Source organism: Peromyscus maniculatus, chromosome 19 (genome assembly GCF_049852395.1).
Source record: "Peromyscus maniculatus bairdii isolate BWxNUB_F1_BW_parent chromosome 19, HU_Pman_BW_mat_3.1, whole genome shotgun sequence".
Classification (NCBI taxonomy): Eukaryota; Metazoa; Chordata; class Mammalia; order Rodentia; family Cricetidae; genus Peromyscus; species Peromyscus maniculatus.
Window position 1 is genome coordinate 2,867,734 of NC_134870.1, and position 27,377 is coordinate 2,895,110.

A 27,377-nucleotide genomic window follows, 5' to 3' on the forward strand; every position below is an offset into this window, starting at 1 on the left:
AGCCTTCCCTGTTTTTAGACATGCTGATTTCCTGGTGACACTTCGTGAAGTTCCTTTTGCTAGCCCCGGTTTTTCATTTGAGTATGTCGATGGTGTTTCTCCTTGTGACTCTTAGGAATCTTCCCATTTTCCAGAGGGGGCCTTATCTCTTGCTGTTGGCTTTCGGCTTTCCTCTCAGCTCTCTGTCACCTACTGAAGCTCTAGAGCAGTGGTTCTCAACCTGTGGGTCATGACCCCTCTGTGGTCCTTTCACAGGGGTCAGATGTCAGATATTCTGCATACCAGATATTTACATTACTGTTCATAACAGTAGCCAAACTACAGTTGTGGAGTAGCAATGAAGTAATTTTACGGTCGGGGGTCACCATACCATGAGGAGCTATGTTAAAGGGTCGCAGCATCAGGAAGGTTGAGGACCACTGCTCTAGAGCTTGGCCCTGGCCCCACAGAACATGGGCTAAAGTTCCTAGAGGTATGGGACACCCATCTGATTCCTGCACCCCCATTAGAACATGAGTTCCCCGTGACCTCATCAATCTCATATTCCTATAATGCTTATGGGCATCTCAAGCCCCTGGCTTCAGGGTATTAACTAGAGTCCCAACCATCATGTGCTACCTAAGAACAAGGACCCAAGCCTTACATTCCTCCATCTCTTCATACTCCATCACTGTGTCAATGTTGACAGTAACTGCTTGCTGGGTCACACAGGAGAGTCAATTCAGTCTAGAGCCCTGTCCTTCTGAACCCTATTGCTACCCCAGTGGGTGCCCTGTTAGTGTACAGCAACAGTTTCTCATCTGTTCTGGAGCCCTTTGGTCTGTCAGAAGAGAGAAGGAAGTAGTGGGCACACACATACACACTACATCTGACTTTAGAAGTCCACAGAGTCTCCAGGAATGTCCGCGGACCCCAGTTAAAGGATCTCAGCTTTAAAAAGGACATCATTAAACACCCCTAGGAAAAATGAATGGTACTTAGTCACTTTTATTTTAGCCTATTGCTTTTGAGGATGTAAATTGAGAACAGCGTGTCCTAACCCTCTTGGTCATTAAGAATATGTTCTTGGGGCTGGAGAGATGGCTCCGTGTTTGAGAGTACACACTGTTCTTGGAAAAGCAGAGTTTGGTTCCAGCACTCATACCGAATAACTTATAACTGCCTACACCTCCAAATCCGGGGAATTCCATACGCTCTTCTTTCTTGTATGGGTACTTAAAAGCACATATACATTCTCTCTCGGACGGGGACACACACACACACACACACAGAGTACATATATGTGTGTGTGTTTGTGTATATATGTGTATATGTGTGTGTATGTGTATTCTTTTCCACAGCAGCTGTGTGGTATCACAGCAAAGCCGTGACATGGAGGGGCCTTTCAGACCTTTGAGATAGGCTAATGAATCCAGTAAGTGGTAGAATCCGCATGCATCTGAGCGACTTCCGGGGCATTAGGCACAGGCCCCTTGCCTTTCCCTCAACAGCCTGTAATTAGAACTGCGGCTGCTAGTTATATATACAGCCAGGCAGCTGCACCAATACAACTTAAAAGGCTCGGAGTGAGAGGCTCAGATATCCGATTGCGCTGAAGACACTGAGCGGGCAGCCTGGAAGATGGAGGTATTCATGGTTCCTCTTCTGACGACGGCGCAAGCCTGGAAGAGCAGTCACGTTGTCTCCTCCAGAGGCCAGGGGAAGGGAGAGTGGAGAGAACGGAGGTGGCCAGGAGCCTTCCGGCTTGCTCTGTCGGGGTGCAGAGTTGGGACAGATGCTGGTGACGGTCCTGTGCTTTCGGCAGAAGGTGCTCTAAGCAGTCTATGGGTGATGCTGTAGGGTCCATGTGAGTTATGGGTGGGCCCTTCTCGTGCCCACATCCCCGGCTTTCGGTTCTAACCTGGAGCCTGCTGTACTGGGTTGGAAACAGGATTCAGAGGAACCGTGAATGTTACGATGATCCTTGTGTCCCCACGGTCTACCTCCGATGTGAGCAGGCCATTCCACCTCCCAGTAAGAAGAAATTGAACCCCAGCCATAGTTTTCAAAGTGGTGTTCGGAGGATCTCAGCAAGGGCGTTTCAAGTTCCACAAATGGTTGGTTCATTTTCAATATGTTTTTTCCTCATGTTTTTGTGCATATATAGATTTCATATATCATACATAAATATTTTAACAGCTTTATTGCAGTAAACTCCACTGCCATCTGTTTACTAAAGCCAATGAACACCGCTCTCGCTGTCTATTCACGGAGTTGTGTGACCATCACTGCTGTCTGATTTCAGAGAGCTTCGTCACCCTCAGGAGGAGCCCTGTGGTCACTGATGGTCCCTGTTCCCTGCCTTGTGAACCTACGTATCTATGGGTTTCTTCTCTGGACATTTCATGTAAATGGATTCCTAGGCGACTCTGCCTTAGAATGTTCGAAAGGTTCATGTTGTAGCACACAATACTTGATCTCTTTTTAAGGCTGATTAGCATTGCATTTTATTTGACCATTCCCTGGTGGATGGACACATGGACTTGTGTGAATTGCACGTGGACTTATATGCATAGTGCTGCTGTGAACATTCCTGGTGAGTTTTTGTGTGGACAATGTGTGCATTTCTCTTGGGTCGTACCAAGCAATGGAACTATTGGTTATATATGGTAACTGCTTAACATGTTAGGGTATAATTGTATATGAACTTATGTATGTAACATATACCTATTGTGAAGATTTTAAATGTCAACTTGCCATAATCCAGGATCACCTGAGAAGTGTGTGCTTATCTGTGCGAGATAGTCTTGATAATTGACACAGGAAGACCCAGCCCATTGTGGGTACACAGTTCCCTAGGCTAGACCCTGAACTGTAAGAGAAAAGAAAGACAGCTAAGCAGACAGGCAGCATAGGCACATTTATCTCTCGTTGCTGTTGACTGTGAATGTGATGTGCGATCAACTGCTTGAGTTCCTGCCTTCTCCCCAGAAGGTCGGAGAATTATATAATTTGGCATTATGTGCCAAAATGGCATTGACGGGGGCGGGGGTGTCAGGGTTCTTGTTATAGCAACAGAAAGGACTAGAACACATACATAGTTGTATATAAGGTGTTTTAAAACTACAGTAAAAGAAAATGAACCCTACTATTATATAACAAAACCTGACATGCTGATGACCTGTGCATTAATTACTTAACTAACTATGCACTAGTTAACTCATGCTGCCAGAGTAGGTAGAATTTATGCAATTAAGCGTCACCTCTCTCATTTACTGGAGAGAACTGGGTCCTAAGATGTTTGAAAATGGTTGCCATAGGTACCTGCTCATCCTTTCCAATGGGTATTATAACCCTGCTGTACAAGCAGGACCAAAAGAAACAAATGAGATGCTGAGATTCACCTTGGACTCGAAAGAGCATCCTTGTCTTCAGGTTTCCACATTTGTTTAAATATCAGAAGGGGCCACAGAGATGACTTGATGGTAAAGAATACTCACTGCTCTTCCAGAGGAATGGGGTTCAATTCTTAGCACCCACAGGTGTCTCAACCATATGTGCCTGCAGTCCCAGAGATAGAATATACCTTCTTTGGCCTCACAGGGCACTAGGCACACACATGGCACACAGATATACATGCAGACAAAACACCCATACAAATAACTGGTGAATAATTTAAATATCAAAGAACCTTATGTGTTATAATCATGATTGAGCCATAGATTAAATGTTGCAGCAATTATGTTTATAAAGTTTGGAATTTCTAGGTGGTGGTGGTGGCTCACACCTTTAATCTCAGCACTTGGGAGGCAGAGGCAGGTGGATCTCTGTGAGTTTGAGGACAGCCTGGGCTACAGAGTGAGTTCTAGGACAGCTAGGGCTGTTACATAAAGAAACCTTGACTTGAAAAACAAACAAAAACAAAACAAAAAAGCGTATCTGTATAAAAGAATGTGTATCTATGTATAAGAAGTGTGTGTGTGTGTGTGTGTGTGTGTGTGTGTGTGTGTGTGTCTGTGTCTGTGTGTATATGTCTGAGTGTGTATCTGTGTGGAGGGCTAAAGTTGATGCTAGACTCTTCATCAGTCACTCGCTGCCTTAAATATCGAGAGAGGCCCGGCTCCTTCACTTGTCCCAGAACTCTCAGCTAGTTAGGCTAGCCAGTTTGCCACAGGGATCGCCACTACACCCACGTGGCATTTATGTGGGTGCTGGGGATTTGAACTTTGGTCTTCATGCTTGTATGCCAAGCCCCTTCCCCCAGCACTCCCCAGTGAGGGTCTTCTGGCTCCCAGGACTGTTGCACCCCATGCTGCGTCTCTCGAGCTGTGACTGCGCAGTTGTTTGTGCTGTGCTGAAGAATTTATTGAAAGTCGGCTGCTTACAACCTGCCAGTCACTGAAGGGATTCCAAAGAAGGAGACTAAGTGTCTGTTATAAGATAATGAGAATAGCGTCATCCAGTGTACAAGTATTTAGGTGTTGATGTTTGCAGATGTCGCCAATGCACAAGTATTGTAGGAATTCAGAAAATGCCAAGGACAGCCTCCTGGACCGGTGGCACTGTGCCGTGTCTGAGGATGAAGGTGGCATTCTGGTGGGTGAAGAGAGGATGCTGCCAGTTCTTCTGAACTAGGATTGGGTCACCCGGGCATCTTTATGAGCCACTTATGAGACTAAGGCTTCAGTGCCTGTCCCTGTTCAGCTTTTCACAAAAAGAGATAGATATAAGAAGCCAAAGAAAAACAGGCATTTTACAGAACGTTTCCAGAAAGAGTTGACCGCTCCAAGTCCCTGGATCTGATACTCTGAGGATGAGGAAGAAAGCATCCTTACGTTCCCATAAACTGCAGTTCATCTGAACAGCTCCTAGAAAATTTGGATTTGTGGAACCCCATTGATCTTGAATTTGCTATAAATAATTGCCTACTGTTTCCAAGCTGTCAAAATCCATTGCTGTTGAAGGCCCTTCAGAACAGAAAAAGGTCAGACCAGGAACCAAGAGATTTTAATGCTGGTATCCCCACCAAAAGGTCTGTTCACTAAAGGTCCCTCGGTGCCTTGTGGACAGGCAGCTCCGCCAGCCTGGAGGAGGGGGGAGATGCTCACCTCCAGGCAGGACCTGCCTTTTCCTTTTGAATTTTCTGTCCTTGTACACCAGTCTCCACAGAGCCGGCACAGAGAGTGCCTCATCTTACATTCTAATGAAACATACGTGTGTGTCTGGCTTAGGAAGATGTGTAAAGGTGTCTTCCAGTGACCAGGAAACGAAGAAAGGTGATGTCACCGAGGCTCAGGGCATTGTCAGGCTGGGCTATGTAGCAAGAGGAATGTAGAATGAAATTGGCTTCTGAGGAGGCTGGAGCTGAGGGCCTGGGCTAGTACTCAGGAGTCTTTGAAGACTTGGGAATGGGGCTGCCGCCAGCCGCCATGGTGGCTGCTGTATCACCCCTTCCTGGTACCCCATGCCCTCTGCAGGTGTTTTTGGACCACCTCTGAATCACAGTGTGTGCACAGCTGTTCTGTGACTAACACCATTCCCACACATTTTTGCATGTAGCCGTGGTGGCCACTGGGCCCTTCTATCTCCTGATCCATCTAGATTGGGAGCCTATCCACTCCTGGGCTCCTTGGTCTCCTTCCTGAGACTAGACTTTGTTCCAAGAAATCCCATGCTTCACACTCAACCTGGGTCCTGTCATCTCAGAACCTCCTGCCATAGTCTGAGCCTCTGCTTCCGGTTACATTTTGTCTATCCTTTAAGCTTGCTCGGCCAGCCCCCTCCACACCTGGACTGCTCTGATCTTAACGCCGGTTGGGAGTGCAGGATTCCCAGTGCCTTCCTTCCTGGCGTGGGGAATGTAGACTTTGTTCCTGGAATCCTGATGCCCTCTGAGAACATCCCTGACCCGTCCCCAAGCTACTTGGCTTGCAGTCGGTCTGCAGGGCTCTTGTCTTCATAGGGTGACTCTCGTCTAGATTTTGATGGCTTTTCCTTTTCTAGTATTTCCCTCCCACCCTGACCCTGATCTTGGCTCCCACTCGTCACCTCTGTCACCAAAGGGGAATCCTTTTGCTCCACAGGAGAGCAGTGCCGTCGTCATCGGGTCCAGAAGACCTGTCTGGAGCCTGCCTTCTGAAGGCCCTGCACTTGCTTGCCTAGCTTTGCTCTTCTGCACGATTGGCCGGTGTGTGTTCTCCAGGTGCAGCCCCGAACCTCCCTCCAGTCAGGCCTGAGTGGTCCAGACCAGAGCCGGGGTCCGGGCCAGCCTCTGCATTTCCTGATACTCAAAACTATCCCAGGCGTTGTTGGGCATGGTAGTGCTGGGGAGGCAGAGGCAGGCTGATTGCCAAGAGTTCAAGGCCACCCTGGTTAACACAGCCAGTTCCAGGCTAGGAGGGCTACACATGGCGAAACCCCTCTCAGCAGGAAACAAACAAACAAAAGCTGGGAGACTGGGCGGACACCTTCAGCGTGGCACAGTTACCCGTCTAGCAGTCTCTCAAGTCTCCCTCCATCCCCTGTGAGAGGTGTTTGAACGTGGTCCAGAGGGACTCAGTCACTATGGGCTTCCGCTGATGTTCAAAAGGCCCATGTCTCGTTTGCAGGGCCTGGGTGTCCAGGGTGGCCTGCAGGAGCTGACAGTGACTGCCTGGCCAGGTAGTCGGTCTGCTCACAGCTTGTCTGCTTTAAATAGCTAGACATACTGCAGTGACCTCACACCTTGGTTTTCCAGGATTTGGCAAGTCTACTGAGAACCCTTGCAGCAAGAATAAACCAGCCAAGCACCATTTGTATTCTCTGCAAACATTTAGAGAGTCCTTCTTAACCCACCTAGAACAACGTAGAAACAGATCTTATTTAAACAAGCTGGTCGACAGTGCTTGGAGTTTTGATTTTAATTTGATTTCTTTGCCTGATTCATCAGATGGAGTCTTTTTAAAAAATGGATTTGACCTGGGCAGTGGTGGTGGTGCACACCTTTAATCCAAGCACTCAGGAGGCAGAGACAGATCTCTGAGTTCGAGGCCAGCCTGGTCTACAGAGTGAGTTCCAGGACAGTCAGGACTACACAGAGAAACCCTGTCTCGAAAAACAAAAATAACAAAACAAAAATTGAGGTTATAATATAACATTCTCCCTTCTTTTCTTTCTTCTCAGCCCTCCCATATGCCCCTCCCCTTTCTCCTTCAATTCAGGGCCACTTTTTTCCTTGTTATTATATGCATATGTGTATATACATGTATATTTCTGTACAGCCTGCTCAGTCTGTGTAATGTTACTTGTGTGTATGTTTTCAGGGCTGACTGTTTGGCATTGGACAACCAATTGTGCAATTTTCTGTGGGGATCCTTCTCTTTTTTTATATAAACAAACCTGCTTTCCCTCCTTTCTGAGGAGAACCCCAGTACCCCTGGGGGTTTCTAGTCACTGTGGTCTGTTTTCTGGTATGGCTCTGACGTCAGGACAGTCAGCAGTGATGTGGGAAGGAGGCCGTCTGGGAGCCCTTTGCCCAGAGGACTGGTGGGGAGGTGTTGGCCTGCCTGGTTCTGGGACTGCTGACCCAGCCCAGGCAGTGTGTCACCGTCCTGTCAGATTCCACAGCCAGACTCAGGTTTCCTTTCCCTTTTGACACCTCTTGCTGCAAGGGGCTGTGCTCAGGTTCAGCAGCACTTTGGATGAAGCTTGAGATCGGTAATAGGACAAAGCCTGTATCTGGTGAACTCGAGTGAAGGCCATTTTGCTTTAGGCCCTAAGGCCTGTCTCGGGGAAGTGACTTGACTTCCACTAAGGAGCCTCTGGAATTTTGGCTTTAAGGTTTGCAGGCATGACCGATGTTACCTTATCGTACTTTTGGGAAATGCAGCACAAGCCAGAGGACTGTGGCTCTCAGTTTAAAGCCCTGAAGAAGAAGGAAGCAACAGGAGAATGTTGGGGGTTGATTTTGCTTTGAGAGCCTGGTCTTTGCCAAGCATCATTTTCACAACAAACGCATGGGTGATAGCAGCTGCAGGTTCCATACAGCTCTGAACTGAAGGGCTCCTTTAAGAAGCGTGCTTCCATAGTAAACCAGTGGCAGATGGCAGAAGTATGCCATGTGTTTTAGGACACCACAACCTTCTTTGGCAGAGCAAAGACTGTGTCCCTGAGGCAGGGGGTATGAGCCAGGGCATGAGGCTTGTATTCAGGAAGTCAGAGATCTTCCCACATCTTACAAAGGGATTTCTCAGCTGCCCAAAGGCCTGCTCTGCCTTCTAGGCTGCCAAGCCTCAACCTTTTCGATTGAGCAACCCAAGGGCCTGAGACTTAGTCCCTAGTTTATAAGATAAAGGTAGGACTGTGCTTTATCCAGCGCCACTTTTTCCCCATTCAGCAGTAGAGAACTTTCCAAGAATGGGTTCTGGGCCTTGTGAGACAGAGTGGAGACTCAGACATCAGACATTGTTCACTAATTATATATAAAGGAAAAGGCCAAGTACCATCTGAGAGAAGTTTGGGACAGCCCACCTGCCTGTTGGACTTCTGTAGCTAGCCAGGCTTGACTGATTACCTGCTGTTTGCTGAGCCTGGTCCCTTCCCAGGAATACCCAGGAGACGATGGCACAGCCCTTCCCTAGGCAGCTGTGATGATTTGAATGAGGATGGCTCCCATGGGTGCATATATTTGAATGCTTGGTGGGGTGTCTGAATGTATTTGGCCCCCATCATCTCACAGGGAGTGACACTATTAGTTGGAGGAAGTCTGTCACTGTGGGGCAGGCTTGAGGATTCCTATGCTTAGGATACCATCCAGTGTCTCAGTTGACTTGCTGTTGCCTGCCAGATGTAGGACTCTCAGCTACTTCAGCACCATGTCTGCCTGCACGCCACTATGCTCCTCACCATGATGGTAATGGACTGAACTCTGAAACTGTAAGTGAGCCCTCTCAATTAAATGTTTTCCTTATAAGAGTTGCTGTGGTCATGGTATCTCTTCCCAGCAATAGAAACCCTAACTAAGACAGAGGTTGGTACCAAAAGTGGATCATTGCTGTGATAGGCTAGATTATATTTTTGTTTGGAGTAATTTGGTTGGACTTTTGGTACTTTGGGTTATGAAAGCAGTAGAATGCTTTAAGTGATACTTAATGGGCCATCCTAGTAGGAGCGTGGAAGACAGTGGTGCTGAGTGTTATTTGAACTGGGGGTGGGGGCTGGCTCAAGAGGTTTCAGAGGGGAAGTATTTTAGTATGTTGCCAGAGATCATTCTTATGATATTCTGGTGAAGAAAGTGGCTGCCTTTGCCCATGTCCAAAGAATCTGCCTGAGGCTAAAGTGGAGAGTTTGGATTAATTCCCGTGGCAGAGGAAATCTCACAACAGCCTAGTGTAGACTCTGCTATGTGGATATTAGTGGTAACTCTAATGAAAAGGAACAAACTGAGCAGGGTAAATTACAAAATGTAAATTCTGAGGAGAAAGAGAGCACCAGAAAGTGGAATGGAGCTGAGTTCTTTGTTCAAGATGATACACAGACTAAGAAATGGAATAAAGAGCGAGATCCCACCCAACTAAGTTTCCAGCGTGTGGGGGGAAAGTAAAGAAAAGCTTAGAGCCAGGTGTGGTGGGGCACACCTTTAATTTCAGCACTTGGGAGGCAGAGGCTGGTGGATCTCTGAGTTTGAGGCTAACCTGGTCTGGAGATCTAGTTTCAGACAGCCAAGCTTAGGCAGTAAAGGACCAGTAAGGACAGAAAGCTGGCGAAGTTGTAATTAGACAAGGGGGCCATGTTCCAGCCTGAGTAAGCAGGAGAACTTGGCAACCTCAGCCACGTGGCTCTGGCTTTAGAGTTAAGGATAGAAGAAAGGGGTTATGGAATTTGCTTCCATGGCTAAAAAAAGCTGCTGAGGCCAGGCGTGTGTCAGGGGTGTTCCTGAATGTAGGCCTAGTAGAGAAGCCATTGAGTGAAGCTGTGAAGTTGAAGCCTGGATTGCCTTGGAGAACCCATGATGCTAGAGATGCCAGAATCATGGGATACCTGCTGAGGACAGGTGATAATAGGGAGTGGAACAAGCCCCAAAGAAAGAAGTATGTTGCAGTCAAACATGAACAGAGTTGGAGATCTGAAGATCATTTTAACATCAGACATGAAGATGCAAAGTTTGGAGTTTGCCCAGCTGGTTTTTGGTCTTGCTTTGGTCCAATATTTCCTTATTATGCTCTCTTCCCTACATTTTGGAATGGTAATGTATATCCTATCCAATTATATGTTTGAAGTATGTGATCTGCTTTTTTATTTTTATTTTATAGGGAATTGTAGTTAAGAAATTGCGTGAATCTCAAAAGAGACTTTGGACTTTGAAACAGGATTGTGACTGGTATTGACTATGGAGACTTCTAATGTTGGACTGAATGCATTTTGCATTATGATATTGTTACAAGCTTTTGGGGGCCAGGGAGTGGAATGTGGTGGTTTAAATGTATTTGGCCCTCATAATCTCATAAGGAATGGCACTATTAGGAGATGTGGCTTTGCTGGAGTAGGTGTGGCCTTGTTGGAGGAAGTGTGTCACTAATGGGTGGGATGTTAAGAATTACTATGCTTAGGATACTGCCCAGTATCTCAGTCAACTTCCTATTGCCTGCAAGATGTAGGATTCTCAACTACCAGCACTATGTCTGCCTGCACGCTGCCATGCTCCCTGTCCTGATGACAATGGACTGAACCTCTGAAACTGTAAGCGAGCCCCCTCAATTAGATGTTTTCTTTATAAGAGTTGCTATGATCATGGTGTCTCTTCACAGCAATAGAAACCCTAACTAAGACACTTTGTTCCCAGCTGGTGCAGCTGTTTAGGAAGGATTAGGAGGTGTGGCCTTGTTGGAGGAGGTGTGTCTCTGGTGTTAGCTATGAGGTTTTCAAATGCCCCTGCCATTCCCAGCTAGCTTTCTGCTTGGTGCTTGTGGGTCAGTACGTGAGCTTTCAGCTCCTGCTCAGTTCCACGCCTGCCTCCAGCTGACATCTTCCCTGCTCTCGTGGTCATGGATTCAGCTCTGAAACTGTTAGCCCCAAATAAACTCTTTCTTTTCTACATTGCCTTGGTTGTGGTGTCCTATCTACTACTTAGAGTAGTAGAAAATGAACTAATACAGAAGTCCTCTGTCCCGTCTTGTTAGGTCTTATCGTAGGGAGGGAGGAGATTGGTCAGTGGGCACATGATATCACACTAAGGCACATAAATTATATGCTTGGGGTCATCTTGATGATACACTGAAATTCTTTTTTTCTTTTGTTATAACAACTGTCTGAACAGATGTGATCATCGTGTCCTTAACTTGTCACCTGTTTATGTAATTAAGGTCTCTGCCCTCACTGCCCACACCTGTGAAGAGAAGACTGCCCCCAGTAGCTCAGCTCATAGCCAGGGACATTGTGAGTGGGTTCCAAGCAGGAAAACAACATCACGACAGGAAGTGTCTGGCATGGCTGCTCTCCAAGGTCCCTACCTGACCACGCAGCTGCTGTTTTGGTTCTGGAGAAAACAGACCTAGGTCCCTGTTCTTCTGGCCCTTTGCGTGTGTGTGACATGCAAGCACACTGTACTTCCTTCCTGCTTCTTCCTGAAACTCTTCTGGTCCTCCCTAGCCTCGGCTCTCTGGGCTAAATGACCTGCTTCCCTTTGCTCGCCGACCTTTGTAAGGTCTCCACGCAAGAATGAATGAGACAGGTCATCACTCAGGGGCTGCTCTGGTAACTTCCATCCCAAGTGTGCCAATGCAGGATTAACTGGCATGTCACTCACCCTTGACCAGAGCAGGTTGTTGGAGGTGACCTCCTTTAGTGACATCCACTGTCTTTCTCATTAGAATCCCCTGGTGGTTTAAAAAAAAAAATCCTTTCAGCCAAGCCCAGACAAGTTAGGCAGACTGTGGAGGCAGGCCCAAGCGGCAGACTTTTCAAGGGGCATTCTGATATGCAGCTGGGCTCAAGTCTGTCGGCTTTACAAGTGCGTCATTTACATAAGGACACATACCAAGGCCCGGGGTCAACTTTGAGCACATCACAGCCTGGTTCTAACTCTTGGGCCAGCACTTTCCACTCCCTGGGCAGTACCCCACTACCTTGCCTTGTCCTTGTAAGAAACCCTGGCCACATCTGGCTTCTGCCTCTCTAACCCTCACTCTCCCAGGGTCCTCAGAGTCACTGCTGGCCGGAATGAAGCCAGCAGCCACTGAGGTGGTTGCCCGGGGACAGGATGGATGACTGGCCGCTGTTCCTGCCCTGGAAATGGGGGCAGGGGCTCTCTTGTGCTTAAGAAGCTTTAGGGCTACTGGCCCTGGGTCCTCCTCTTCCAGCCTCACTGTCTGCTGTGTAGCCCTCTCCCCTGACCCCCAGTGACTTCCTCTTAAGCTCTCAATGTATGCAAATGAATTTATTAGAACATGGCCACACTGTCCATCTCTAGGTTCCCGGGGAATACAGTGACATCCTTGCACATGAGCTGTGAGCGATTCATTACAAATAGAACAATTTGGTTCGTGTAGGTATGTTTAGATACAGAGATGTACTGTTGTGGGTTCTCAGCTCCCTTCTTGCTCAGAATTCTGCATTTAGTGCTTAGTATTTTGAGATGAGTCTGAAATGCTCTCAGGAAGCTGTCTAGCACATTGACAGTAAGTGTGAACCACACTAGGGTCATTGTGGCCGGCATGGTAGGTCCTTGCTTATAATTATCAGACAAGAGGATGAGCCCTAGGGACATGCTCAGTCTGCTGGTCATCGGTACCTTGATTTGGTGACTTCAGCACCCAAGGCTCCTGTTTGAGCCTTGCTGGTCTGTTACTGCATGTCTGTGTGGTTAATAAAGTAGCGTGCTATTTTGGTCCAAGGCTAAGTATTCTCTACCAGTCACTGAAATATTCAGAGACCTTTGCTCATCAGCTAGCTGTGCCTATGATAAAGGGGTGGCCCAGTAATGCGCTTAGCCTAGGGAACCAATTGCAGGGTGGTTAAGCTGGCTGCCTGCCCTTAGCTACCTCATCCGCCAGCTTCCTGAGGATAGAAGGTTAGTGAAAGACGTTACTACGGATCTTGAAGGATCTAGCATGGTAAGGGTGGAGATGGACACAATGGCTAGCTCACAGGGTACACCCTTCTGATAACAACAGTTCTTCATCCTGAGGGCAAGATATATGCTGCTGGTGTCATGGCGCCCTGTTACGGTTTCTTATGGTGACTGGTATGGATTCTTCTAGGTTGTACACCACTGTCTCAAAGAGTCTTCATGAACAAGGGAATCGTGCCCAGTGACTTAAAGGAACAGATGAGCATTCAAATTTGAAATCTTTTTCCCTTTTAAAGAATTGAAGTCTTGAGTGTCTGTCTGTCTGCCTGCCTGCCTGTCTTAGTTGGGCTGCTGTAACAAACTACCAGAGACGAGACGGCTTTTAAACAACTGAAGTTTGCGTTCTCACAGTAAGGGCTGGAAGCCTGTAATCAGTGTGCTAGCTCGGTGTTGGGATGGGTCAGATTACAGACAGCTGACTTTCCCACATATCCTCATGTGGCAGAAAGGGAATTGGGGTGCTTTCTTTATAAATCCCATTTCTGGGGGTCCCTCCCTTGTGACCTAATTGCCTCCCAGAGACTCCACTTCCTAATATCATCACAGGAGTGTTAGAATTTCATTTGGGCCTGGGGGTGGGGCGCAGATAACATTTAGTCTGTAATAATGCGCATGTGTGATTCTGTACTTGTTCAGATTAAATACCTAATGTGCTGATTTAAAAAAAAACACATGCAAGTTCTTAGAACCGTCTAGACGTGCGTTCCAGGTATGCAGCCGCCTTCTCCTGGCCGGGAAGAACTGAGCTGGATACAGCTTTTCCATGGGAGCGCCATTGGGATTTGCACTTTCCTGGACCAGCGGGGCTTTCTAGGGCGAGCACCTGTTCTGAGTGGTGGAGGAGCCCCGGGTGGGGGGTGAGGGGAGGCTCCTGAGTTCAGGTGGGTACGGCTGCTCTTCTTTTTGCCTCTAGGAAAGGTGGTCTCAAAAGATTAAAGATCTTGAGGGATCCCAGTGGAACTCTCCAGTGGGTCTGTGGATTCCCACGTGAACTCCAGCACCTGAAGAATAGGAGTCAAGCCTGGTAGGCCCCGGTCCCGAGGCCAGGGCAGCAATCACACTGATCAATATCTTCAGGGGCTGAGCCTGGCTGGGGCCTGGTTGTGCCTGCTCCTGAGCAGTGGCTACAGGGACCTGCCGAGGGCGTCTGTGGGAGGGAGGGAGGGCAGTCCTCAGGGCCACAGCTGTTGCATCACATTCCACACAGCCCTCTTCAGTGGTCATCCCCAAATCCTGCTCTACAAAGAGAGGCTCAGAGCATAGCAGGATTGGTCGAGACTTCTGGTATCTGTAGCTTACATTTATTTCTGCGTGTGGCTGTTGTGTCTAGTGATGTGTAGGGATGCACCCCTGTTAATATTTTACTTCTAGTTTAAAGGCTTGGAATGGTGCCAGAGATGCACTACCCTTCCACTGACGAGGAGACATGGGCCGTAAGGCAGGGTATGGAGGTCGGGCAGGCACCAATTTTATAGGTGGCAAGAGTATTAGTAAGTGTGTCTGCTTCCCAGGGACCATGCTGAAGATAAGTGTAGATTTTGTTGTACTTCAGGTGGGTCTTGATATGGAAGGACCACGTCTCAGCTGGGCTAAGAAACAGTGCATTTGGGGGTGACCCTACTCGTGGGGACTGGAGGAGGGGTCAGAGCTCGTATAGTCAGCCTCCTTATTTCCACTTTAAAATGATTTTATGATGTTCAGTTTTGTGTATGTTGGTGAGGGGTGCCTGCAGAAGCTACAGACCACTGGTGCTGTAATTATGGGTGCTTGACCTCAGGTGCCTGACCGTCACGTGACTCAGGTCTGCAAGAGCAGCAGGCACTCCTAACTGCTGAGCCATCTAGCCATCTTCCAGCCCGGTTTTTCCCCCGTTTTATAGATGAGAAAACTGAGGCCCAGCAATTAAGGGGCTTCCTAAGACCCTAGAGCCCAGGCATGCTCCTTTGTATACCTATGAGCCTTGTGGATGGGGATAGAAGCATTTGCTGCTGAGAGATGCCGTGGCCTGGGATGTGCTGCCATGATCCCAGCCTGGCCTCACTTGCCAGGACTAACTGGGATTTTAACTGATGGTGCAGATGCCCAGAGCCATAGCTGCAGGATGCTCTCATGGTGGTTTCCCAAAGCTGAACTCCTGGAGTTAGTGTTTGCACACTCCCCAGTGAACTGGATACCTCTACAGTAATTTCTGTACCTTCGGTTCCCTAGTAAGATGGCTGCATTTCTGACAGCTGTGGCTGGCAGTTGTTGACCTGGCCTTATTATATGGATGAAGTCCAGTGTTATTTAACCACACGAGGAAGCTGTTTGTCTGTAGCTGGAAGTTTCTCTGGTCCTGCCCAGCCCCACAGACAGAACAAATCTCTCCCACCCATGTCCTGCAGATGCTTGGTCCCAAGTAAATACACAGAGGCTTATATGATTTACAAACTGTATGGCCTATGGGTCAGCTCTTGTTAGCTAGCTCTTATAACTTAACCCATTTCTATTAATCTATATGTTGTCACACGGCCATAGCGTTACCAGTCTGCTGGCATCTTGTTGCTCTGTGGGCCGTGGGCTGGCATCTCCTCTCACCCTCCTTTCTTCTCCCATCTCTTCAGTTTGAATGTCCTGCCTAACCTTATTCTGCCTCATCATTGGACAAACTGCTTATTTATCAACCAATCAGAGAAGCACATGTTCACAGCCTACAGAAAGACATCCTACAGTACCTCCCCTTTATGTCCAATCAAAAAGGAAGGCTTTAGCTTTAACATAGTAAAATTACACACCACAAAACAGTTATCAAGCAGAATTACAGTATTCAATCCATTTATACCTGGCAAAATAAAAAACTTTCCATCATCCATCCTATATTTGTGAGTCCAAAGCTTCATATACAGCCTATCTTTTATCATAACTAAGGAAAATTACAACTGTCTAGTTTTCAACTACATCAGAGACCCCAGAAGGATACAATATCACCTAAGTAGACAGGAAGTGCATTGCAAGCAACTTCCATAATTCTAGAAATGGCAGATAAAGCTGGCTGCCTGGACAGTAATCCAAAGTTCCTCCGCAACGCTGGAGCATCTACCTTCAGCCTATAGGCCTAGAATCTCTGGCAGACATTTAGTGAACCAGGAGATTTGAAGGACTGTCTTGCCTATTGGCAAAGTTCATCAGTCGCTTCTCCTTATGTTCTGCAGAATTGTCTGGCAGTCTCCTCTGCAAAGCAGGAACCTGAAGTACCATCTAGCCTTGTTTTGGCCAAGTTCAGTGGTCATTTTCCCATGGGCCCTGCATGTCTAGTTTATACAACATACTGTCATGCATTCCAGGCAAGAGCAGTTTCTTGCCCAAACTTTTTGCCCATATGGAGTTTCTTCAGTGCCCATCATATTCTCTGAAGTAGATTGGTGCTGCCAGGAGATGATATGTCTCAATGTCCATAAAAGTCAAAAGTTTTTAAAACATTTTAAATGCCATATTCTGTAGGTCTTTGAAGTGTTTGAAGATTACCTACCTAATTGAAGTACATCTATGTATACCTAGGAAACTTAACTAACATGACTAGAAGTTTAATTATCATAGATGACTAATTATTAATCTGTATTTATTAATTATACATTGTAATTTTAAATGACTTGCATAAACATAATACCTTAAACAAGAGTAGAACTTTATATACAGTATAACAAAATTAACTTTAAATTTGTATCAATAAACTGAAATCCATAGCAATGTAAAACATTTCAGACAAGTTGTTGCTCTTTAAAAGTAGATTCAATAATCTGCCCTTTTATCCTATCATATCTATACTATCCCCTTATTTTCTTTAGAAAGAGATTTCATTTATAATCAACCCTCCCTTAAATAAAAATAAACATTTTAAACAATATTTTAGGAATTTGGGCGTAGCTTCTCACACTGCTTCCTGCTGACTGGGGGCATCGGCAATCTTATGAGGACCCTGAGAAAATTCAGGATAATGATCAAGTCCTGACTGGAGTAGTCTGTGAGACTGTATTTTCTGAGCTAGTTGCCTTGAAGCTGTTCTGGATGTTAGATCTCTGGAGACCTCTCAGGGGGTCTTCCTTGATGGAACCACATTAACCTGGAAGGAATCCACAGCTTCTCATCTTCTGTGGAAACAAAAGCAGAACCTCTTTCCAAAGCAACATATCCTTAGACACAAACTTTGAAGTCAAGATACCCTTAAAACATACATGTTGGTTTAACTGAGCAGCCCCTGCAATCAAATGTCTCTCTGCAGTGAAAAATCCCCAGAACAATATAATAATAAGTAGTATCCAAATTCTTTGTGCAATTTCCATCTTTATGTGGCTTAGCTTTCATGTTATTCTTATTATCTCCTTTAAAGATTATTTTTAAAACTATTTCTTTATATAACTGTCTATATTCCTTTTCTTTTCTCTTCCAAGCCTACATTCACCTCTACACATACTGTAAACCATTCAGAGTTTTATTCCATCTGAATCTGTCTTATTGTGAATCTGTAATCATTTTTTGACCATTGATTTAAACTGCAGTGTGGCTATGACTGGCTGCTGGCTCCGCCCACCTCAGTTTCCCAACGTGGTGAAGGTACGTTTACCACCAGCTCTGGGGGGTACTGTGCTAACTGCCAACTCTGGGGAGCAGTGGGTCTATGCCTCCATCAGCAGTGTGTAGCCCAGAAACCATTTTTTTCTTGTCTGTACTAGCAAAAGCTAAATCCACCATGCAGTGCATTGCACAGCTTGGAGACACCTTTGTGCACTGCGGCAGGAATCCACTATGCTGTAGCTGGAACCCGCATGCCATGACGTCTCTGTATCATGGCTGGCCTGAGAAACATAACTAGGAAGTTGTTTTTAGCTCCGTTTTAGAATCTTTTTTTTTTTTAAAGCTTTCCCAGGTTTGGGGTGGAAATTCTTGCTACCACATTGGGTGCCAAATGTAGCTGGAAGTTTCCCTGGCGGCCCAGCGATTGGAAAGAATCTCTCCCACCCACGTCCTGCAGATGCTTGGTCCCAAGTAAACACACAGAGGCTTATATGATTTACAAACTGTATGGCCAGGCTTCTTGTTAGCTAGCTCTTATAACTTAACCCTTTTCTATTCATCTTTATGTTGCCACATGGCCATGGCATTACTGGTCTGCTGGCATCTTGTTGCTCTGTGGGCCGTGGGCTGGCGTCTCCTCTCACCCTCCTTTCTTCTCCCATCTCTTCAGTTTGAATGTCCTGCCTAACCTTATTCTGCCTTGTCATTGGCCAAACAGCTTTCTTTATCAACCAATCAGAGCAACACATATTCACAGCATACAGAAAGATATCCCACAGCATGGGTCCTGTATGTCTCCAAGATAGTGAGGGGTGTGTGTGTGTTAGGAAATTAGTTAATATGATTGGCAAATGAGGATCTGAGACAACTAAATTAGAATAGTTAAAGAAAAAAGGGAAATTTGGATGTACAAAAGATTTTTAAGTGATTTGAATAATTATTAAACATTAAGATGGGTCTTGGAAAATTGAAGCCTTTGATTAGGTTGCAAAAAGATGATGCTTCTGGTTATCTTATAAAAGACTGGCTGTGTGGTAGCTGTTCAGAATTATATATACACATACAAAGAAAGCAATGAACAAATAAACCTAAGCTGTGTCTTTCTTTGTTCTTGAGAGCAATCTAGAACATGGTTGTTTATTACGATGGGTAACATGTTCTTAAAAAAACCAGCTTTTACATTTAGTCCCAGTTTCTTCTTAGGGTAAAGGTGGTATCAAATGTCCTCATCCACTCTCCTGCCTCATCATTGGCTGGGAAGTGGTTGCTCAGATGGACTTATTTAAAGTTGCCACCAACTCTCCCCGCTGGATCTGTACCAGATATTCTGAGTTAACGAGGACTGGTCTTATTTCAGCCTGCCAAGAGAGGCTAGATTGAGGGGGTTTGGGCAGGTGGTGTGCAGTTCAACAACCCAGAAATGTTACTGTTCTGCAGGATCACACTGAGTATTCATTCTCACTGGTCTCTGAGGGTTATCCTCAAAGAATCATTTGTTTCTGATTCTCTGGAAATGTCATGGCCTTCCTGACAGTAACATTTTTACAGCAGCCTAATGATTTTGAGGTTTTTAACAGTAAGGTTTGAAGTGCTTGGGTGGTAAAGCACTAGCCATAAGGACCTGAGTTCAATCCCCAGCACCCATGTCAAAAGCTGGGCAGGCTGGCAGGCATCCACATGCTGATGAGGTGAAAACAGGAAGCCCCCTGGAGCCCCCTGGCCAGCCAGCATAGCCGAATCCATGAACCTCAGTCCCAGGAAGACACCTTGTGTGGTGGTTTGAATGTAATCGCTCCCCATAAGCTCATAGGGGTGGCATTAATAGGAGATGTGGCTTTGTTAGAATGGGTGTGGCCTTTTGGGGGGAAGTGTGTCACTGTGGAGACAGGCTTGGAGGTTTTCTATGCTCAAGATACAACCAGTGTCTCAGTCTACTTCCTGTTGCCTTCATATCAACAAGTAGCATCTCTTTCTCCAGCACCATGTCTGCCTGCACGCCGCCATGCTCCCTGCCGTGATGATAATGGTTGAACCTCTGAACCTGTAAATCACCCCAGTTAAGTGTTTTCCTTTATAAGAGTTGCTATGGTCATGATGTCTCTTCACAGCAATAGAAACCCTAACTAACACACCTTATCTCAAAAAAAAGTGGGTAGTTCCCCAGAGGAACAGCACCTCAGGCTTTGGCCCCCACTCACCTGCACCCACATACACATGTGGACAGACACAGGCACACAAATGATAAAATATGCTTTCAAAATGGAATATCCATCAGTTCCTGGGTTCAAATGGTGGATGTTTGAATTCTTAACAGCATATGCTCAGGAAAGCTCACGGTACCTCAGCGATCCTGTGTATTGTAAGAGGCATCTTGTTTCTGTCATGGATTTTTATGGAAAAATGTTTGCCAAATTTTTAATTTGGCAATTAAAGCTTGAAACAGGTCATCTGCTTCTATAATCACCACAAAAAGGCTGTTCCTGGGGCGCATGATCAAGATGGAGGCAAGCAGGATGGGCCTGGCGTCCTCTGCAGGCCACGACAGCCTTTTCTAAAGACGGCTTTTGTCTAAATCTGGTTTGTTTTGTTTTAATTTTGTTTATTGTTACTATGTGGGGTGTGGGGCAGGCATACAGGTGCCACCAAGGACATGTGACAGCCAGACAGCCAACTGTGGAGCCCTTCTCCCATGAGGGACGGGGCTCTCAGGACCACCAAGCCTTCTCACCAGCACCCCTTCTTTTTTTTTAAAAGATTTCTTTTATAATGAGATCACAAAGTAATGAAATCATTTCCCCCTTCCCATTTCTCCCTCCAAATCCTCTCTATAGTCCTCCCTGCTCTTTCTAATTCATGGTCCCTCTTTTCATTAAGTGTTGTTACATGCACATATGTGTATGCATGTACATATGTATTCTTAAATACACACACAGCCTGCTCAGTCTGTACAGTGTGTGAGGTCTACAGATACACTATAGAGTATAGTAGATAGTGTGTAGATGCCTATTTTCAGGGCTGCTTGGATCACCGATTGGTGTGTTCCTCCCCGGGAAGACTTTCTCCCTCTCAGTGTTCCTTAGCTGCCTGGAGTTCTTTGTGTAGGGTTGAGGTCTCCTGTTCTCCCACCCCACCCCTGTACACTTTCACATGTCCGTTGTTGTTCTCGCTCAGCTCGTGTTTAGGCAGTCATGTTGGTGAGACTTCATGGGGGTCGTGGCTGACATGCCTAGGAGACCCAGGCTCACGCAGACTCCCTGGTCCTCTGGCTCTCCCGCCACATTCCGAGCCTTAGGTGCAGGGTGTTTTGTATCCACTGGGACTGGGCTCCGCAGCTCTGCATTTTGATTGGTTGTGGCTTTCTGCAGTGGTCTGCATCTGTTGGAAAGAGAAGTTTCCTTGGTGAGGGGTGAGGTCCTCACTTACCTGTGGGTGTCAGGACGGTTCCTTAGCATGTACCAAGGGATATTATTCTGTGTTTTTTTTTTTCCCTGATAGTTAAAAATTTACACAGTTGTTTGATCAGTTTTACTGTGCACTATTAACTCCTGGTTTTTGTCTCTGTAGACGTCGACTCATCTCCCAGAGATCATCTTTGGAGACCCTGGAAGATATTGAGGAGAATGCCCCTCTCCGGAGGTAAGTTCTCTGTGCTTCATGTATACGTAGGTGGTTATAGCTGGCAGTACACGGGTAATTTTTTTAGTTCCTGTTCTTCTGAATTAAATTTTGAGAATAAGCATTGCCTCCCAGGGACAAAGAATTCTTAGTGTGGACCCCCAGCCCTGAAGACGTGAGAACTAGGACACCCCACTAATAGACTGTAGTCTGCCTGCAGACTTGGTGGCCCCGCTTCTTGTAGTTACCTTTGTGGAAGGCCCCCAAGGAAGGCCTCCCCATGCTGACCTTGAGTCTCAGTCCCAGCATCTTAAAAGCTGCTGTTTATGGATGCAGGGCCCTATTAACCCTGGCATTAACAGTGCTTAAGATCCCAGGCTTCACTCTCAGCAGGAGAAGCAACCAGATCTCCTCAGGAGGTGACCATGACGTCACCCCCTAGCTAGTTGCTGGGGCAACCTGGTGAAGGTAGTTGCTTGTGCTCCCTTGGGTTTGGAAGCGTTCCATTCTGTTCCTCCTACGGGTTAGAAAAGTGCTGGCGAGGCACATTTTTGGGCTGACAGCGTGGCCTGTGACTGGCAGGTCCCCTCCGCTCGTCCTGCCCTCGCTGTTGGCCCAGTCTCTGCAGAGGTCCGGCCAGGCTTTGTTGTGTCTTCCTGCCTTTTCCCTGCAGCTCCAAGCTGGCAAGGGAAAAGCGTGTGGTTCCGTCCTTTGAAATCACCAAGGCCAGGGAGACAGGTGTGGCTTCACTGTGAGGATTGTGGGGCAGAGGGCAGACAAGAAGGCCCGTGGGAAGCTGGGAGCTCCCATGAACCTGCATCTGTGTTACATCTGCTTGGCTGCATTCCAGGATGTAGCTTCGCCCTGGAGCCTGGGCAGCACCACTGTGAAGGGCAGAGGGATGTCCTGAGAGGGCTCCTCACAAATCTGGGAAGTAGAGGAACAAACCCAGATATCAGTTGACTGTGAATCTGGCCACTGACGTCATCCAGAAGGGCAGGGGCTGGCAGGCTGGTCTCCACTTTTGAAGTCTCTGGGGAATATATCAGGCTCCCAGAAGCCCCAAAGGACATGTTCTGTGAGGCAGAATTACAGATGAGAAGAAGCCATTTCCCTGAAGGCTCCACACATCAGCTCCATTAAAACGCAAAGCAGGGAACTGGCGTCGGTCCACGTACTTGGTGAGCATGGAAGAAGGAAGACAGTGCTCCCAGGTGACCTTAGAGCCCAAGTCCATCCCCATCCCAGCTCCACCGGCCGCAGACAGGGAGGCAGTGAGGAGAGATGAAGAGTGGGGGCCAGAGCTTCCAGAAGCCAGAGTTGGGAGTCTGTGGCAGCTGTTAGCAGAACCCCAGCCGATCAGGGTAGAAACCGCCCCCACTGGGGTTCAGGACCAGGCTATCGTCACCCCGGCCCCCAGCGACCTCCGCTTAGGTGTACCCCGACTGGGGAAAGTGAAAACCGCTTATTCCCCCAAACCCGGCTTACAGAATATTGTCCTGAACTCCAAAGGAAACAATGTGTAAATGTAAACATCTAAAAGTAACCTGGAGTCAAGGCAGTTTTAGAAGTCTTTATCTCTCCAAGTGAACTTCAAAAACTAAACAATCAAAACAAAAACAAACAACTTCTCAGGGCCAGTGAGATGCTCAGAGCGTAGGGCCCTTGCCACCAGCCCTGATGGCCTGCGGTCGATCCCTGGGCCCCGTACAGTAGAAGAGGACAGACAACCTATAGGTTGTTCTTGAGCTCCACACAAGTGCTGTGTGGCCTGTGTGTGCTCCCATTAGTCAGTACATACATATGTAAATGAGCAAATAAGGGGAAAGACTACAAAAAAGGGGTACATGTTTACTTATAAATGTCTTGCTCTTAGGAAATAGAGTGATGTAGGCGTGCTAGTCCGGAGTGTAGGACTCACTTGGCACCAGATGAGCCTCAGTTCTCCCATCTGTAAAATGGGAGGGCGCGGACAGGCTGACCTATGAAGTTGTTTTGCAGCCTCTGAGAGGAAATGTCCCAGTAACAGCCCTGAAGTGTTCTGGGAACTGTGGGGGTGGAAGGGAGGCCCCCAGCCTAGCTTGCTCTTAAGGTTAGCATGTGAAACAGTTGCCTCCAAAGTGCCTATTACAACTCCAGCATAATTAAGTGTATCCTCTAATCAATGCTAACAAGGAAGAGCTAAACTTTCACTGAATTAGTTTTTAATTTAATTATCTCCTAGTTTAATTTTGCATCACTCAGAGTGTATGCTTTTAAATAGGTGTTTACATGTTGGTGCAGGCAGCTTCGTGAATTGGTCCCTCGCCCAGCCTCTTGTCACCTGCGGCCCTGTACCCCGGTTCCCTTGGCAATCCTTGCTAATGGCGCTCTTACAGCGAGCGCATCTTTGATTCCCTGCTGTGTTGGTCGGAATGCTTTTTAAAAAGCAGCGCAGCATGCGGCCTGCTGAGTAAGGCTCAGGTTAGTGGGGAGCTGAGAGCTGACGTCTGAGACAGGCCCTTTAGTGTTTCCTTTTCTCTGGTGTATCACAGTCAGTGTTTCCTGTGTCCACCCAAAGCTCCAAGATAAGGGGAGTTTGCCACCTGCCTGGTGATCACCGGGGACCCCAAAACAGGACACTAGGACATCTCTTCTAGATCCTGAAGCAGCCTTGATTGGCCTCCTGCAGCTGTGGCAGCTGCCAGCACCTGTCCGCTTTCTGAGACTGGCGTGGTGGATGGGTGTTGGAGCCGCCACTGTTGAAGCCATTATTGCGGCCACCTACTTACCCAGCTGGCACTCAGCCACCTGTGACCCTCTTGCCGCCTTCCAGTCTCCATGGCAGCCCAACAAATGAGACCCAGGTTGTCATCCTTCAATTCTGTCTTCAGTAGCCACCGGGATCCAGAGCTTGTCAGGTGACAGGCGTGGTGAGCTCACCACCTGCTCCCCATCTAGCTTAGCCTTCTTCTCCTCAGACTGGCTGGACCAGAAAGCTCTGGTTTGGGGGTGGGGCGGAGCAAGGAACAGGACAATCTTAAACCTGTGGCCTACCCAGAATGCCCTGGAGGCATAGCTTCTTGTATGTTTATGCTTTAACCGTTCTTTTCTCATCAGCAACCCGGGTTTCTAGAACCTTCTGTAAGACAGTGGGAACCTTGAGTTAGACCTAAGCAGTCATTCTGGAGTCAGCATGGGGGCAATTTGGGGTTCTGGGTCTCTTTCCAGAGAGCATCTTAAGAAGGCAGGTGGAGGCTCTGAGTCCCCTTGAGCCCCGAACTAGGAAATCTGAAGTCTGCGGAGGAGAGAGGGAGCTGCTCGGCACCATCTCTGGTTCTGCCTGTGCTTGATTTCCTCAGGCAGCACTCTGCAAGGATTCTAAAGAAATTCCCACTTAAAGCTATGAATTCGGAGCCTTTAGTAAGAGCTACTGTTTTGAGAACAGGGAGGTCCATCCTTCTGTCCCCCACCCAGCTCACAGCTTATTAATACACTTGAAATTTGTATATGACTGTGTATGCATGTGCGTGTGTAAGTGCATTCATTCCAACAGGTTACTTGGCCATTTATGAAACACACATGTATGTATATATCCATTTAATCCTCACAGTAATTAACGGCAGCAGGGATTGGAAGTATCACTAATAGAGTTAGTTGGGAGCCCTGAGTGGTCTATAACGCCAGCATTTGTGAATCAAGTGTATAGTAATTTTAGGGTTGGAGGTTGGGAGGACCGTGCCTTTGCTGGAGTTTTAGCCCACTGTAATGGACAGTGATGGGAAGTGAGGCTCTCTCCCTCTGGACACACAGGCCACGGAAGGACTTTTCATAGGAAAAAAACACCAAAATACTATCCGGTTGCATGCTTTTGCTGGGGCATGCATTGACTTACTTTAGTGCAATTTATTCAAGTGAGGTTATATTTTAGGGTGTTGTTTTTTGTTTATTTTCTTTTTTAAAAAATATGTTGTGATCTGTACTCTAAGAAAGGGCCTCCAGAAAGGCTGACCTCTGTTAGGAGGGTTGGCTAGTGTAGATGGGGATGGACCAGGCCTGCCCCCACCTTGGAGATTGCCCTGGAGGAGAGTAAAGACTGGGATTCCCCTGTAGGTCTAGAACCTTCTTGTTCCCCAGTTCAGTTCCCACGTGTGCCCCACACCTCTTCCGTCTCCTCCCTCTGTGGCCTTGAGGCCGATCTGACTGTATTCAGATGATGTCCCCACCCAGAGCTCAGTGTGGGCTGTGGGGACCCCGGGACTGCTTTTCCAGAACTTGTTTTTGGAAGTATGAGGTTGTGGGTGTCCAGGAGCCGGCTCTCAGGCCTATAGTCAGGAAGGTAAAAAAAGAATATTTAAAAATCTATTAAAAATAGGAGTGTCATAATTCCCTTTGTCAAGACAAGACAAAACAGCCGTCGTGGTAGGATTTTTGGCTTTGGGAGTGGTGTCTGTGTGGTTTGGTGAGTTAGCTTTTACCAGGTTACTGCAACAATCACTGTTCACAAGTACGCTTCCTCAGCTGTGGTTGGTCAGGAGCCACAGTGCTGCCGTTCTCAGGGACTTAACCTGTGAAGTTCAGGTCACTTTGGTTCAATAGATATTTACTTATTAACATTTATTCTGAAGCAGTGAGCTGAAACAGCAACACCCAGGTCCTGATTCTTGTTCGGATTTAAGCCGTGACTTCCCAGGTGGAATCAGGAGTTGGGGCAACTGCCCAAGGTTTTCAGGCCAAATTCCCACTCCAGAAGAAAAATGCCTCGGGGCTGTTTTTAAAATGGATTTTGCACGTTATCTCTCCAGCCCCAAATCTTTTAAATTTATTGAGTTCTGTTCCAGTTACCTCTGTACCTTTAGGGTCTTTCTTTTAGGATAACAAGAAGACTGATGTCCTTGGGATCCATTTAGGTTATGTTATTGTAATTTTGGACAATAATTTTCGCCAGCTAGCTTTTCAGAGACTCATATAAAACGCTATCAGTATCATCAAGGAAATCGTCTGTCATTTGGTTTCTAAAGTTTCCTTGCTCGGGGCTGGCTGTATTGTCTTCATTATGCCGCCCCACCCCCACTCCTGCCTGCCAGGGGTGACTCAGTCGTTAGGCTTCGGCGGCGGCGGGTCTTTCCTTCCTGTCTTTTGTGTGGAGATGTCCCAGTTGTCCAGTGGGCAAGGACAGTGGTTTTTAAATGACTCTTTTTTTTTTTTCAGATGTCGAACACTCTCAGGTTCTCCCAGACCAAAGAATTTTAAGAAGATTCATTTTATCAAGAACATGCGTCAGCATGATACCAGGAATGGCAGGTACCCCACCAGCACACAGCTGCCGGGCCACCGGGGTGGGGGGCCGGGGGAGGGTGGCCCGGGAGGGGAGAGGACCACCTTAGTGACCAGAGCTGAGCAGGGCTAAACCCAGCACGGTCCTAGCAGATGCCACATCCCCAGACATCACCATCGGGAGAATCCGGGTTCTAAGGGCCTGATGAGAGCTTGGACCACAGCTCACTGGAGTTCTATGTTTTCATAGAAAACTTTGAACAGAGGAATGGTTCTTTTTTGTTTTGTTTTTCTGCTTTGCTGGTTTTGTTTTCATTTTCACCAGCGCTGTCTGGGCCAGGCAGTAAGGCTGCCAGGTCTGTGCCTGAACTTGGCCTTGGCTGTGGTGTAGGCGAGAGCAGGAGGGCAGAATCTGGGCTTTGGCGGGCGGATCTTTCCTTGGCAGATTCTGGGCCCGCTGACATCCACTGGAAAGCTTTCTCCATCCCTTCCTTAAATAACAATTATGGTCGAAAAGCATACAACCTTAATATTAAAATTCTCCGGAGGATAGATAGATTGGAATTGCTGCCCGCATGCTTACTATCCATTCATCCGAGACCTCTGGTGTCTGCTGATGCTCCCTGACCCTCAAGAGTGGTTCCTCTTAGTTGACATGCTATCCCAGAGCAGAGGGTCAGTGTCAGCCCACCTCCTTTGGTAGGATTTCTAGAAGGCCATGTGGCCTCACTAACACTCTCCAATTCTTACAAAATGAAATGGCTGAGATGTCTCTCCGTGATGCTCGTTAAGGCCAGCAGGCCCGTTATTCTGAGGGTAGGAAATACAGTTTACATCTTATGAAGTAGCACTAGGAAGAAGTTTTTAAATG

The 27,377-nt window shown here is 47.1% G+C and overlaps 1 protein-coding gene across 4 annotated transcripts in view; it reads left to right on the forward strand.

Annotated features, from left to right (window-relative positions):
- Positions 1–27,377, forward strand: part of Cables1 (Cdk5 and Abl enzyme substrate 1) — a 110,920-nt gene that overhangs the window by 26,245 nt on the left and 57,298 nt on the right. For all 4 annotated transcript variants that reach the window (XM_016007802.3, XM_076554730.1, XM_076554731.1 and 1 more), the window contains exons 2-3: positions 21,200–21,271; positions 26,441–26,533. In XM_016007802.3, coding sequence (XP_015863288.2) covers positions 21,200–21,271; positions 26,441–26,533 — 165 coding nt within the window. The remainder of the gene's footprint in view (positions 1–21,199; positions 21,272–26,440; positions 26,534–27,377) is intronic.